Here is a 13,892-nt window from a genome sequence, read left to right on the forward strand (position 1 = left end):
GTTCAGAACATTTTAAAATGATGTCTTGTCATAGTTGATTCCTTAGTTTCCTCCTCTCTGACCAAGTTCCACTACCACCAAGTACTCTCTCATGAGAACACATCATTCTGTTGATTTTGATTTAATGCCAGCCCCTCACCCACCCAGATGACGCCCTGCAATTGGTGGATTCATGTCTGCCTTGGTCATCACTATATTGCCTGGGTCAGACAGGCAGTACACCATATTGATTGAAGCAAAGGAAGGAAGAATGAATTGAACTGGTGAGGTCTTCCTTTGGTGGCGCTGGCATAACCTTAGGTGAAATGTATGTTATCTGTATTACAGCAGTGTTCTGTGGGGTTACAAAGATAGAATTCAGAAGCAGAGACCAATAACTGTGAGTGTCCCACCCAGATTTAGAGGAAAGTGAGGTTAGCATTTGAAAGGAGTGGAGAATCCTCTGGAGTCTTGATGCTGAGAATTACAGGTACGTGGATTGCATTCTCCAATCTCCATGACTGCATCGGTAAGCAAAGATGATTTATGTGAAGGATAAAGGGAATAGATAGAGAATCAGGATCACCATCTAAGTAGGGTCATTATTTCTCAGAGGCACCAGAACATCTGCCATCTGGGAACTCTTATCTCTACACGCAAGTTGGACTTGGATCCATCTTAAGGGCTTATCTATGCCCCACTCAGTAATAGACTTCATTTTTGGGGGCTCCAAAATCACTGCAGATGGTGACTGCAGCCATGAAATTAAAAGACGCTTGCTCTTTGGAAGAAAAGTTATGACCAACCTAGACAGCATATTAAAAAGCAAAGACAGCTCAGTCAGACGGGCGCGGAGACGCTTCTGGAAGTAACATTGTGAGAACCAAGGAGAACCTCAAGTTCAGTTCAAACTTGTTTTGGTTGATGATGATGGTATTGGAAAAACTACATTCGTGAAGCATCATCTGACTGGTGAATTTGAGAAGAAGTATGTGTTGAGGGCCATCCTCTTGTGTGCCATACCAACAGAGGACCTATCAAGTTCAGTGTATGGGGTCCAGCTGGTCAGGAGAAACTTGGTGGGCTGAGAGATGGCTATTATATACAGTCTCAGTGTGCCATTGTAATGTTTGATGAAACATCGAGAGTTACTTACAAGAATGTGCCTAACTGGCATAGAGATCTGGTACGAGTGTGTGAGAACATCCCAATTACGTTGTGTGGCAACAAAGTGGATATTAATGACAGAAAGGTTAAGGCAAAGTCAATTGTCTTTCACCGAAAGAAGAAGCTTCAGTACTATACCATTTCTGCCAAAAGTAACTACAACTTTGAAAAGCCCTTCCTCTGGCCTGGTAGAAAACTGATTGGAGACCCTAACTTGGAGTTTGTCGCCATGCCTGCTCGTGCCCCGCGAGAGGTGGTCATGGACCAAGCCTCGGCAGCACAGTACAAACACGATTTAGAGGTTGCTCAGACAACTGCTTTCCCCGATGAAGATGATGACCTGTGAGAAAGTGAAGCTGGGGCCCAGCATCAGAAGTGTAGTTTTATAGGCAACTGTCCTGTGATGTCAGTGGTGCAGCGTGTTTGCCACTTTATTATATAGCTAAGCAGAACATGTGCTTAATCTTTGGATGCTGAAGGAGATGGATGGGCTTTGGGGTGAATGTGGCAGTTTGAAAAAAAAAAAACCTTCATTTTTTGGACCTGCATATTTAGGTGTTTTGGAACGCAGTTGTTTCCTCCTTGAGTTTGAAATATAAGACTGCTATAGTCACATGACAATATTGAGAGGTGGAATCTTGTTTGTTACTGTCATTCCCATTCCTTTTCATTTAGAATCAGAATAAAGTTGGATTTCAAATATCTAAAAAAACAAACAAACAAAAAAGCAGAGACATTATTTTGCCAACAAAGGTCCACCTAGTCAAAGTTGTAGTTTTTCCAGTAGTCATGTATGGATGTGAGTTGGACTGTAAAGAAAGCTGAGCATCGAAGAATTGATGCTTTTGAACTGTGGTGTTGGAAGAGACTCTTGAGAGTCCTTTGGACTGCAAGGAGATCCAACCAGTCCATCCTAAAGGAAATCAGTCCAGAATATTCATTGGAAGGACTGATGCTGAAGCTGAAGCTCTAATACTTTGGCCACCTGATGCAAAGAACTGACTCATTTGAAAAGACCCTGATGCTGGGGAAGACTGAAGACAGGAGGAGAAGGGGATGAGGATGAGATGGCTGGATGGCATCACCAACTCAATGAACATGAGTCTGTGTAAACTCTGGGAGTTGGTGATGGACAGGGAGGTCTGACGTGCTGCAGTCCATGGGGTCACAAAGAGTTGGACATGACTAAGCGACTGAACTGAACTGATGCCCCACTCTGTGCCCAGGCAAGACTTACTAGGGGGTTGGGTTCATTGTGCCCCAAGGACTTGGCATCGAAATATTACAACAACAATTTTGGATCTATATATACATTCTATAGGTGAAGTGTCAAAAATATCTGTCCCTGGAGATAGTTTAAGTGCTGGGTCACCAAGCAAGTCTCTTCAAGGTTGAGAAGGAAACCTTCCCAGGGTCCTGCAGCCACTATTTAAAAAACAGATCAATACGCAATCTGGGACAATGCTAACCTTGTGACTCTTTCAGAAGGAAAAACCAATAAGGTGAACTGCCTGTTGGCAGCCTCATTCTGTGCTGCTAAGACACAGCTAAGAAGGTATTCTGCTAAGAATACCTTCTATCACTGGGCAGCATCACATAAAAGTAACTTAATAGCTTTGAATAGTCTAAAATGGAAGATTCAATGTCTCCATCTAAATATTTACACTGCATACATCCTCACAGAAGCCAGACTTTATCCAGCAGTTTCTGGTCCATCTTGTAGAAAGCTGGCATGGGGAAGCGGCTATAATATCCTTGGGCCAATATCCTTGGGCCAATTATGAAGCCTGCATTGTGAAAGAAAGATTCTGTCCAAGAATCTTTATGGCCTGTTTTACTAATTCAGTTTCAAGGAAGCAAATAAATATGGGACTAAAGTATATTAACTTAAAAAAAAAATTACAAGAAGAAAAGTAAATGGGTCACACTTATTCTGGTTCTCTCCAAAATATTTTAGGACAGAAGCAATATCTAGTATATTAATAATAATGAAAAGTAATAATAAACATCATAGTAATAATAAACATCATAAATGCTAGGTCTTTTTGAGAAGATCTCCATCTGGAAGTCTTCTTGCAAATCACTCCCCTAAGGAGATAAGCTTTTCCCTGCCACAGAGGGCTAAGCCCTGCAAGCTCCGGCTGCTGCAGCTGGTGCCTGCAGAGAGAAGGTGCAGAGGCCTGCCTCCCAGGGCACAGGAAGGGATGCAAACAGCCGAGTGCCCCTCACTCTCATTAAAAAACACCATATGCCCAGGGCATGCTCACCAAGGTGTTTTTCAATATAGGTTGGGCTGCTTAGCTCATCTGCTTACAGACAGAATTCTCTTTAGCATGCTTATTATAAGTGCAAGCTTATGCTCATCCTGATGTTGCAGTTCTAGGGTAGGGGCCAAACAGGAATCTGTATTTTCAGCCAGCACTCCAGGAGACTATGAGGTTCCCCGTGCTGAGGCAATGCTTTGGGAACCACTGGCTTCAACCAGTATTTCTCAAACTGGGATCACTGGGATCATTTGGATTGAAAGTTCCAAATAGCTTTTTTTTTTTACATTTTACACTTTGTTTTTGATAATTTTTCAAATATTAAGAGCATCCTGGATAATGTGGATAATTTTATAGCCAAATACTACTGCAACACTTCCACTGAAGTTTTACAATCAGGTTCTACTTCTAACTTGGTCTCAGGCCACTGAGTCTTTACTCAGTCTTTACTCAGATCCAGATCTGATCTGAATATCCACAACAGAGTGAAGCCTGAATGACATCCCTTCATTCACTCAGGAAGGGAATAGAAGAAGAAAAGGAGCAGATTTTGACAAAGGACATCAATGTACTAAATGGGAGGTGGAGGGGGGAAGTTTATAGGATGTTCACTAAAAAGTGAGGAAATGGAAAAGCCCAGAATGAAAGACTTCTCCAAAGCCTGGGAGGTGCTACACATGAGGCAGTGGCTGAACACCTGTGTGGATGAGAGCAAGGAAATGAGGCACAAAGGAAGACGGGGAAAGAACTCAGGTCAAACAAAGGAATAGGAAGGAAGGTAGCAAAAGAGACGGGGGAAAAGGTCAGAGACTGAGGGGATAACCAAGAAGGAGAAACATCAGGGAGCTAAAGGAGAACAAGTTTTGAGATGAGAACAGTCTTCATGTGAGCGGGTGGTGTCCTGATTTTACTGCTGAAAGAAGTAAGTTAAAATACTCTGTCCAATATGATGTCATTTGTGCAACAAAAGACTGTGTATACCGAAATACACAAAGAAAATTTCTGAAAGCAGTAAGAACAACAAAAACAGAAGCCTGCAGTTATCTCTCAGACTTAGAAATGTAACACAGGATCAGGAGAACTTAAACTTTTTATTTTGCACCATTTCTTATGTTATATTTATTTTGAACATATATTATTTTCTCACTAATGCTTTAAGGACTGTTCAGCAGTACAACATTAAAGTACCCAGGAGAACAAGAAAGATGCGACTGAAAAGAGGTCTTTTGGGGAGATAAGAAGGTGGTTGTTGGTGACCTTCTTCAGAACAGTTTCAGGTCGAAATGTTAATACTGACTTCCATGGTCTAAAATATTGCTTCTCAAGCTTTAGAGTGACTAGGAATCACTTGGACATCTTGGTAAAATGCAGGTTCTAATCGGTAGGTAGGTCTGGGAAGGAGCTTGACATTTCCAACAGGCTCCCACGTGACATCCCAGTGGCTGGTCTGACACTATGTTTTTGAACTGTAAGGAAAAGTAATCACAATACTGGGAATGGAGGTGAGTACCCAGAGACCACTATTTTTCAAAGAATGCTCTGTAGGCAATGAACCCTACACCACACTCTAATAAAAGATTCTGCAATCAAATAGGTGAAAATATACTGCATATCCACCCTGATGAGTCACATTGGGTATTAATGTTTTATTGAGAATTTTTCATTTGTTTTCAACTAAGACATTCCTAAAAGGGTCAACCTTGCAACAGTGAAAATTTATCTACCCTGTCATGTTCTTAAGAGGCCATCCCTGAGGGTGTGGGGGAGCAGCAAAACAGGGGAGCAGGAGCTCAGGGGGTGCACAGAGAAGGGAAACTGGAATATGATGAACCACGTCTGGTCTCCAGTGCAGGAGCAGGGGAGGTCTCCGAAAGGTAAGAAAGCTCCATAAATAGACCTTGTCAGGACAAGCACATGCCAGTAAATGAAGCCCAACGTTCCCTGACAGTATGTGCTATGATGTCGTCAGATATCTGCCAAACCTCATTCTAAATATTTCTGGACCTTTCGAAAACTTAGCCCAGCACCAGCATTAGCAGGATAACTTCAAAGCCAGGGAGAAGAGCATACTTGTGAATATATGAACCTGAATCTATTTACATTGCCAGAGGCTTGAGGAAACCACAGAAGCTGACCTGACCCCACTGCTGCGGGGAGTCGCACTTGACTTGAGCGCAACCCTCCTGTCCACAGACAGTGATTAAGAACAGCCTGGGGGAGGCTGCTCCTCCCACCTGCTGAGGTGGAGCAGGTGAGACCAGAAGAACCCCAGGGCTCCAATAACCTGCTGGCAGCACTGAGTCGTCTGCGCAGCACCGCCAGTGCTCGGCTGCCTCAGAACAACCTTTCACACTCTCTTCACAGATAATGAGGCTGAGAGCGCCGAGTTTCAGTGGGAGACTGGATTTCAAAGGATCTCTCAGTGTGGAGGAGAGCAGAGGCTATTCACCGTGGTATGCCTTAATCGTTTGAAAAGACTGCCACTTTCTCCTTTCTAATGTCTAATGTGGTAGCAGAGGGTCCAAGCCACATGGGGCAATTTGCACAGGGATTAGAATGGTACCAGAATCAGCCGTAAAATACGCTCTGAAGCCTTTGCATTCACCGCGGTACTTCTCCATCGCATTAGCTCTTTATTGGACATTTGGTCGCTCAGTCAGTCCATACTTGTCTCTAACATCAGCTACTAACATTTAATTGCTACTAACATCAGCTGCCATACTTGTCTCTCAAATATACTAAGGAGGGGGATGGGCCTGCACAATACCATTCTCTCTTTATTAGACTTCAGATTTCCTTACTTTGAGGATAAATACACTCAAGCAGCGCCGTGCACATGTGACCACTTCACTATGGGGATGCTAATTAGGGGATAAAATTGAGACACACGCCGGTTACAGTACAGTGATATGAACCCATACTCTGAATGACTCAAGCGCTCCTGCTTCAAGCTCCCTGAAAGCTGCAGGGCCCTGTCCCACCACAGTCAGAGTGGTGGCAAAAGAATCCAAATTAGTTCTAATATTCATGCAGCAAATACACATTTCCACTACTAAGTCTGTCACAGAAAAGTCTCCCTATTGCACACACTAAATACACTTTAAACTCTGAGGGATGAGTTATTTGGAATATCAGGAGTCAATTATGTCAGCCCCCATGTGATGCCATGTGTCTAGGCCACCAGTAACCATGCAGCAGGGCTATCTTTTCATTTCATTCCTCCTGTTTCCCCCTTTGCAATGTGTTCATTTTAAAGAATTTAGAAGCGCACTTCCAATCTATAATGAGAAAGATTTTGTCCTCTATTTTTATATGAGGCACTTTAATTGCTACTAACATCACTGAAGTTAGCATATAAACAGGAAGGAGGGTGTTACCCTCAGAATCATTTATCCCTAAAAAGAAAAATACTTCTAAAAAAAAAAAACCACAAACACACACACACAAAGCAGAGGAGACAGGTGAGCGGGGACCTGGAATAGAGTTTAGAGTGTGTTTTCAAGTTCCACCTGGAGCTTCTTCTACCCAGGATCTGGGGAGAGATTGTGTACCTTCAATGTAGCCCCATTAACTAGACTGTGCAGTGCCTAATTTATTACTGCTCACCTGACTTTAATTCCCTTCCTGAATTCCGTAACACAGCTGCAACCCGGTGTGGAGAATGACTTGGGGGTTAAGAATGCCCAAAAAACAAAGTAATGACTTCCATTTTTTCTGAATTTGAAAACTTCACTCAACTTAAGATCTCTCATACGGAAAATGTAATGGCCAGATTAAAATCATTCTAACTAAAAAGTGACTTTAAAATTAGTCACCTTAGGTCTTACTGAGGGACAAGAGAAACTCTGTTGTTGTGGTTGTTTTGTTTGTTTTTGGTAAGAGAAAGGATGACGCTGAGATCCTCGTGGTCCATTTAAGAAGCATGTTTGGTTGACAAAATGGAAGTGCTAATGGTGGGTTTCAGCACCTACAGGGACTGTAAGCCCACCCCATCCCTGAGGGAGTGGGAAGCTGGAAATGAGCCTTAGACAATAACAAACCCCATCCCATCCCAAGTGAGGAAATCCAGTCCTGGAATGAAAGGAAGGATGCATTCACTCCATTCAGGAGATCTTGGAGTGTCCACAAAACCGTTTATTATTGGAGAGGCTAGGGTTCAGCCAGCCAGCCGTAGCTCACAGCACACGGTTTTGCCATGGAAGTCCCAGCTGCGAATCGGAATCCTCTTTTCTCCTCCCCACCCTCTTTGGAATTGTTCTTGGCTAACTGTTCCACCAACTAGGACCTGACTACAGGGCTGAGCCAGACCAATGCCCCTCTGTTGAGTATCTCAGCGCACCCAGGGGGAGAACTGTAAGCAGACAACCTACTTTAATCAAGAACGCTGTCACTTTACCTTTTTGCTTATTGAGAAACAGCAGAGGGGGCATGACGCCAGGACCCCGAAGCCCGGGGGCCTTTGTGGCCTGGGAGCTTTGGTCGGAACTCGCTGCTTCCACCGGTGTTCGGGGCACGGTGGGCCCCTCGCGGGTGGAGGCTGGGTCTCCGGACGGCAGCTCCGGGCCGGCTCGCGGGGCAGCCGAGGGGAAACTGCGGAAGGGCTCCTGCTCCTCCAGGCCCCGCTGGCTGGGGGTGCGCTCGTCGGCCCGGGCGCCCGGCTCCTCCCGGATGGCGTCCAGGGCACCCGGCTTCATCGGCGGCGAGTCCTGCTCCCGTTTGGGGCTCTCCTCTGAGGCGGAGGAGGCGTCGCACGACTCGATGATGAGCTCGCTGTCCAGCTCGGCCTCACGCTCCTCCCTCAGGAGGCTGTACTGGATCGACGGCGAGGCCGGCGACGGCGGCGGGCCGCCCACGTGACCAAAGGTCACGTAACCCGAGGGCAGCGTGTCCTCAGCGGCCAGCGGGTCCTCGGACACCAGCTCGATCTCCGAGTCCCCCGACTCCGCGCTGCTGGCCTCGTGGTCCAGGGGGCTGGGGATGGTGGGCAGCCCAGACCTGGCCTTGGCCTCGGGCCTGTCGACCCCCTGGCCCGCTGGCCGTGGGCTCTCCGTTGTCTCGTAGGATAACCCCTTTGCTTCCTTAATGGCAGTGATCAGCTCATCCTCGGAGATGCCGCATTTCCCCTGGGATTCTGCAGCAGACGGTTCTGTCGTCCCACAGAGCGAAGAAGCGCCAAAGAGGCACACACAAGGACAGACAGATGGACAAGGAGAGAAGAAATAAAACAAAATTCCATTAGGGGAGATATTTTCTCCTTGCTTAAAAAACACATATTTTATTAGCCCCCAAAATAGTCTGTTTTCAGAGCTATGCTAGAAAGGCCACCAGAACTAAAAGGCTAATTACTGTTATGGCCCAATTAGTGTTTCATATACCTATATCTTAATTTAGTTATTTTTAAAAATGACGCAGCAATTTCTGAGTAGTAGCACCTGGCTGATTTTTCTGTTTCAATGTGGGAAACTTTCTAGAAGTCATGGTTTTAATTTCTAATCCGTCTCTCAGGGAAGTTTTCCAGTGTCACAGATTTCATCAGATAATCCGATGTATGCTTGTGTGCTAAGTCACTTTAGTCATGTCCAGTCTTTGCGACCCTATGGACTGTCACCTACCTGCCAGGCTCCTCTGTCCATGGGATTCTCCAGGCAAGAATACTGGAGTGGGTTGCCAGGCCCTCCTTCAGGGATCTTCCCGACCCAGGGATCAAGTCCATGTCTCTTAACGTCTCCTGCGTTGGTAAGCCTGTTCTTCACCACTAGTGCCACCTGGGAAGCCCCAATCCGATATATATAACTCCCTAATTTGGCCCACCAGTGTCAACAAATCTGTAATAACTCCTTGTTCATGAACCCCTGTCTATATTCCCTGCTTCAGTAAGACAAAGAAAGCTAATTTGGATCCTTATGTACAACATGCTTTCCAACCTTCACATTTTCCATAAGATCAATACATTTATTCTTTTTTAGTGAAAAGTGTAACAAAGTGAAGCAATATAAGGAATAATTTTTTGCCAGTTCCACTAAGCAGGCTGTGCAGACTACCATACTGTGCAATCCCGCAAAGGATTCTAATGGTAGAGGCTTCTAATGGTAGAGTCCACTGTCATTCTTTTGTCGTCTCTTCACCTCCTCTTGAGAACAAAACCCAACAGTCACATCCCTTGGGCAAGTGCCTACCTTTTCTCTGATGTATATTCAGATGGCCCCCAAACCTCATGGGCAATCTTACTGATATTTCTCTCTTAGTCAAAATTACTTGGGATGGCCATGACAACAGTTTTCAAGAGCTTGGTTTTCCCCTTGCCAATGCAACAGGACCTTATGTCAGAATATCCTACACAGTGATTTCTGGCCCTTTTATAAGCAAGAACTACTTGTCATTTCTCCAAAGCTTTGAGGTCACTGGGAGGGTAAAGGGTAGACTATTGATGGCTAAGTAATTTGTCACTTTAGGACTATGGGTGGACCCCAATGGATATATAGTATGTTAGAAGATGTTAAGTGCTATGGAAAAAAAGTAAAGGGGTCAGGAGGACTGTGACAGGGTGGGGATGAGTTTGTAATTTTAAATAGGGTAGTCAAGATAGGTTTTATTGAGAAGGTAACCTATATTCAACACTTCAGAAGGTGAGCAAGTGATTGATGAAGATAAACAGAGGAAAAGCATGCCAAGCAGTGGGAACAGATAGTACAAAGGTCTGGACGTGGGAGCTGCAATGATCTAGGTATCAAAAGGAGGCAAAGTGAGTAAGGGGGTAGGAAAATAGGTAAATAGGAAAAGAGGTAAAATACATTCAGGGAAGTGGGGTCATCATGTAGGATCTCATCAGGCTTTTATCCTGAGTGAAATGAGAAGCCATTGGAGGATTTTGAGTAGAGAAGTGATATGATTTATGTGTTTTTTTTTTTCAGTAACTTAAAACAATAAGAACCTCATTATCTCATGCACAGTTTATGTGTAAAAAGATTTACTGCATGATCCTTAACTCTATTTTTATAGAAGTTAGTTCCTTAGTAAGTTATGCACATGTGATTTCAAACAGCAAAAAAGTGTAAAAGTTACATTAAATTTGCAATGATAAGGTGGAAGGAGGAGGAAGAAGATAGGAAGTAGAGGCCAGTGTGAATGAAGGAACAGCCTGTACCTCCAGAGCACTATCAGTAGCAGCAGCATCACAGCTCCACTTGTTGAGCATTTTCTGGGCTACAGGCACTTCACATGTGGGGCTTAGAGTCTAGTGGCAATAGGTAAAGTGACTTGTCCAAGATCACTGTACTGGTTTTTCTATCTTTGCCTCCTTGGACTTATTCCCATCTTTCTCTGCCCTGTTCTCTGTTCCGAGAGGCTGACCTACATAGAAGGTATTACCTGGAATTCCTTCCTCTCTGATTTCTGGTTGTTTTCAGCCAGTAGCAAAACAGCCTCTTCTCTTCCACAGAAGAGGTGGAAGGAGGCAAAAGTTGGGGTATTTATACCTCTTGCTGTTTCTGAAGCTCCAAGCTTTGGGAATGCTCTTCCTTCCCCTTCCCACTTTGGGTCCGGAGTACAATAGATTCTTAATGTCGCCAGTCCTTGGGTGCTTTACCATTTTTTGTTGGTTCTTTTACCTGTCTTTAGATGTCTTTACATTTGTAAATAGCCATTTCTTTAAACCCTCTTCAGTCACAACTTGTGAGTGTGTCACTTTTGTTTCCTGCAGGGCCCTGAATGATATAGCCACATGGTTAGAAGTGACTTGGCTTAAATTTGGACTCAAGTCTTTATGTTTCATGCATTTCTCACTATATCAGGTCACATCTGTTCAAAAAGTGGGTAGGGGTCTGAGATAGGACAAATTGTATTTCAGAAAATGAGAAGAAGAGGAAAAATAAGCTAGATAACCACATGCAAAAGAATGAAGCTGAAACCCTACCTCATGTCATATTAAAAATTAACTCTACATGGATTCAATCTAAATGTAAGAACTAAAATCAGAAACTTTAGAAGAAAACACAGAAGTGAATCTTCATGACCTTTGATTAGATTGTGGTTTCTTAGACATAACATCAAAAACATAAGCAACAAAATAAAAATATACAAATTGGAATTCATTAATATTAGACATTTTTGTGCTTTAGAGGAAAACATCAAGAAAATGGAAAGACAATCCATAGAATGGGTAAAAATTTTACAAATCATATACTATAAGGGACTTATATCTAGAATCTATTAAAAATTATTACAATTCAATTATAAAAAGACTACCCAGTTAAATATAGGCAAATAATTTGAATAGACATTTCTCGAAAGAGTATTTACACATGACAGAAAAGCATGCGGAAATATGCTCAACATTATAATTCACCAGAGAAGTACAAATCGAAACCAATGAGTTACCACTTTGTACCCACTAGGATTCCTAGAATCAAAAAGTCAGAGAGTAGTATGTGTTGAAAAAGATGTGGAGAAACTGGAACACTCAGCCACTGCTGGTGTGAATGTAAAATGATACAGTTGCTTTGGAAACTAGTCTGGCAGTTCCTCAACTAGTTAAAGAGTTTCCATATAAATCAGAAATTCCACTCATAAGTAGAGAATTGAAAACCTATGTCCACACAAAAACTTATACACTGTGTTCATAACAGCATTATCTGTAACAGTCAAAAAAGTGAAACAACCCACATCATATCCCCAGTACCAGGTACAGTGCCTGGCACACAGGATGTACTCAACAAGCAGAGCTCATGTGAAAATTAGCTCAAATCGTTAAAACAATGGTTCTTTTTTCTTTCCCCTAAGGGTGACTTTTGGTCCTTTGGTCTTGCTTTATGTTTTTTTAATTAATTTATTTGACTGCATCAGGTCTTAGTTGCAGCATCCAGGCTTAGTTGTGGCACTGGCTCAGTAGTGCAGTGTATGGGCTTAGTGGCCTCACAGCATGTGGGATCTTAGTTCCCTGACTAGGGATTGAACAAGTCCCCTGGATTGTAAGGCAGATTTTTAACTACTGGACGGCTGGGGAAGTCCCAGAAAAGTGGTGAAACTGTTTCTGAGTTGTGTAAACATAAATCTGATCCTGCCGCTCTTCCCTTCCTTCTCCTCACTGATTTTGAGTGGTGTGTGACTCGAAACTGCCCTCAGAAACTTTGACTTAGTAGAAGTTTAAGTCTTGATGGGGCCCAGGCATCAGTGTTTTATAACTCCAAAGGTTATTCTAAAGATCACATCCAGTTAGGGTTGACAGATTTAGCAAATAAAGGTACAGGATACTTAGTTAACTAGGACGGTCTGATAAACAATGAACTTTTTTTTAGCATAAGTATGTCCTAGGAAATATTGATATTTTTATCTGGCAACCCTATCTCCAGCTGAAAACTACTACGTTAGAGCATTCAGTAAAGAAGGCTTGAGGATGTTGGTTTATTTACTCAAAGGTAAGAATGGTAGGGGCTTCCCTAGTGGCTCAGACAGTAAAGAATTTGCCTGCAATGCAGGAGACCCGGGTTCGATCCCTGGGTCAGGAAGATCCTCTGGAGAGGGGAATGGCTACCCACTCTAGGATTCTTACCTGGAGAATTCCATGAACAGATGAGCCTGGCAGGGCTACAGCCCATGGGGTCGCAAAGATTTGGACACAACTGAGCAACTAACACCCAAGGATGGTACCAGTGGAGTGTGGGAGGAAAGGGTCTGGTAAGTGTCATGTTGGGCAAGTAAAAGTACTACATTTTTAAAAAAAAAATCATCTTTCTTATGAGTGAAATGGGACTCAGTAGATATTGTAGACATTACTCTCCATTCTAAAAGTGAACTAAAAGTTTAACAAAGTGCTAGGAGAAATCAGGGGAAATTTTAGAACAAAACGGAGGTTTTCCTACCCTTGTTAAAATCTTACGGGTTCATGTCAAGACTGACACTGGGCTTCCGAGGTGGTACTAGCAGTAAAGAACTGCCTGCTACACACAGAGATTTAAGAGATGTGGGTTCAATTCCTGGGTCAGGAAAATTCCCTAGAGGAGGCCATGGCAATCCACTCCAGTATTCTTGCCTGGAGAATCCCATGGACGGAGCAGCCTGGCGGGCTACAGTCCTTTGGATTGCCAAGAGTCAGACACGACTGAGCACAGCACAAGACTGACACAGCAAAGCTAGAGAGTCATGGATAATTAAATAGAAAATAGAGACTGAAGGTTAGAACCGCCTAGCGTGGGAAGGTGTGTTTGCTGCTGCTACTAATCATGATGCTTTAGTTTAGAAGGAAAAAAAAGGAAGGTGAAGACGGGCCAGTCTATCAAGTCACAGATGTCAGTGTCCAACCACGAGCAGTGCTGACATCCAGCCCTCCCCTTTGTTCCCAGCTCATTCTCCACTTGTCATCCAGAAGGATCTTTTAGAAACACAGATCTGATCCAGTCACTCTTCCCTTCCTTCTCCCCACTGCAGCCACATTGATGTTCCAGCTGCTCCTAGAACACTCAGGACATTCTCTGGGCCTCTGCACTG

The 13,892-nt window shown here is 43.7% G+C and overlaps 2 protein-coding genes across 2 annotated transcripts in view; one reads left to right on the forward strand and one right to left on the reverse strand.

The window, feature by feature from the left end:
• RTN1 (reticulon 1) overlaps positions 1-13,892 on the reverse strand; it is a 240,725-nt gene that overhangs the window by 99,390 nt on the left and 127,443 nt on the right. The window contains exon 3 of the mRNA XM_065940613.1: positions 7,807-8,556. Coding sequence (XP_065796685.1) covers positions 7,807-8,556 — 750 coding nt within the window. The remainder of the gene's footprint in view (positions 1-7,806; positions 8,557-13,892) is intronic.
• On the forward strand, positions 1,106-1,708 carry LOC136172302 (GTP-binding nuclear protein Ran-like). The gene has a single exon (XM_065941563.1). The coding sequence runs from the start codon at positions 1,106-1,108 to the stop codon at positions 1,490-1,492; it is 387 nt and encodes a 128-aa protein (XP_065797635.1). The 3' UTR covers positions 1,493-1,708.

Source organism: Muntiacus reevesi, chromosome 7 (genome assembly GCF_963930625.1).
Source record: "Muntiacus reevesi chromosome 7, mMunRee1.1, whole genome shotgun sequence".
NCBI lineage: Eukaryota > Metazoa > Chordata > Mammalia > Artiodactyla > Cervidae > Muntiacus > Muntiacus reevesi.

Bases quoted from the DNA above. Each gene is read 5' to 3' on its own strand.
- LOC136172302 (XM_065941563.1), top strand. From the start codon at position 1,106: ATGTTTGATGAAACATCGAGAGTTACTTACAAGAATGTGCCTAACTGG.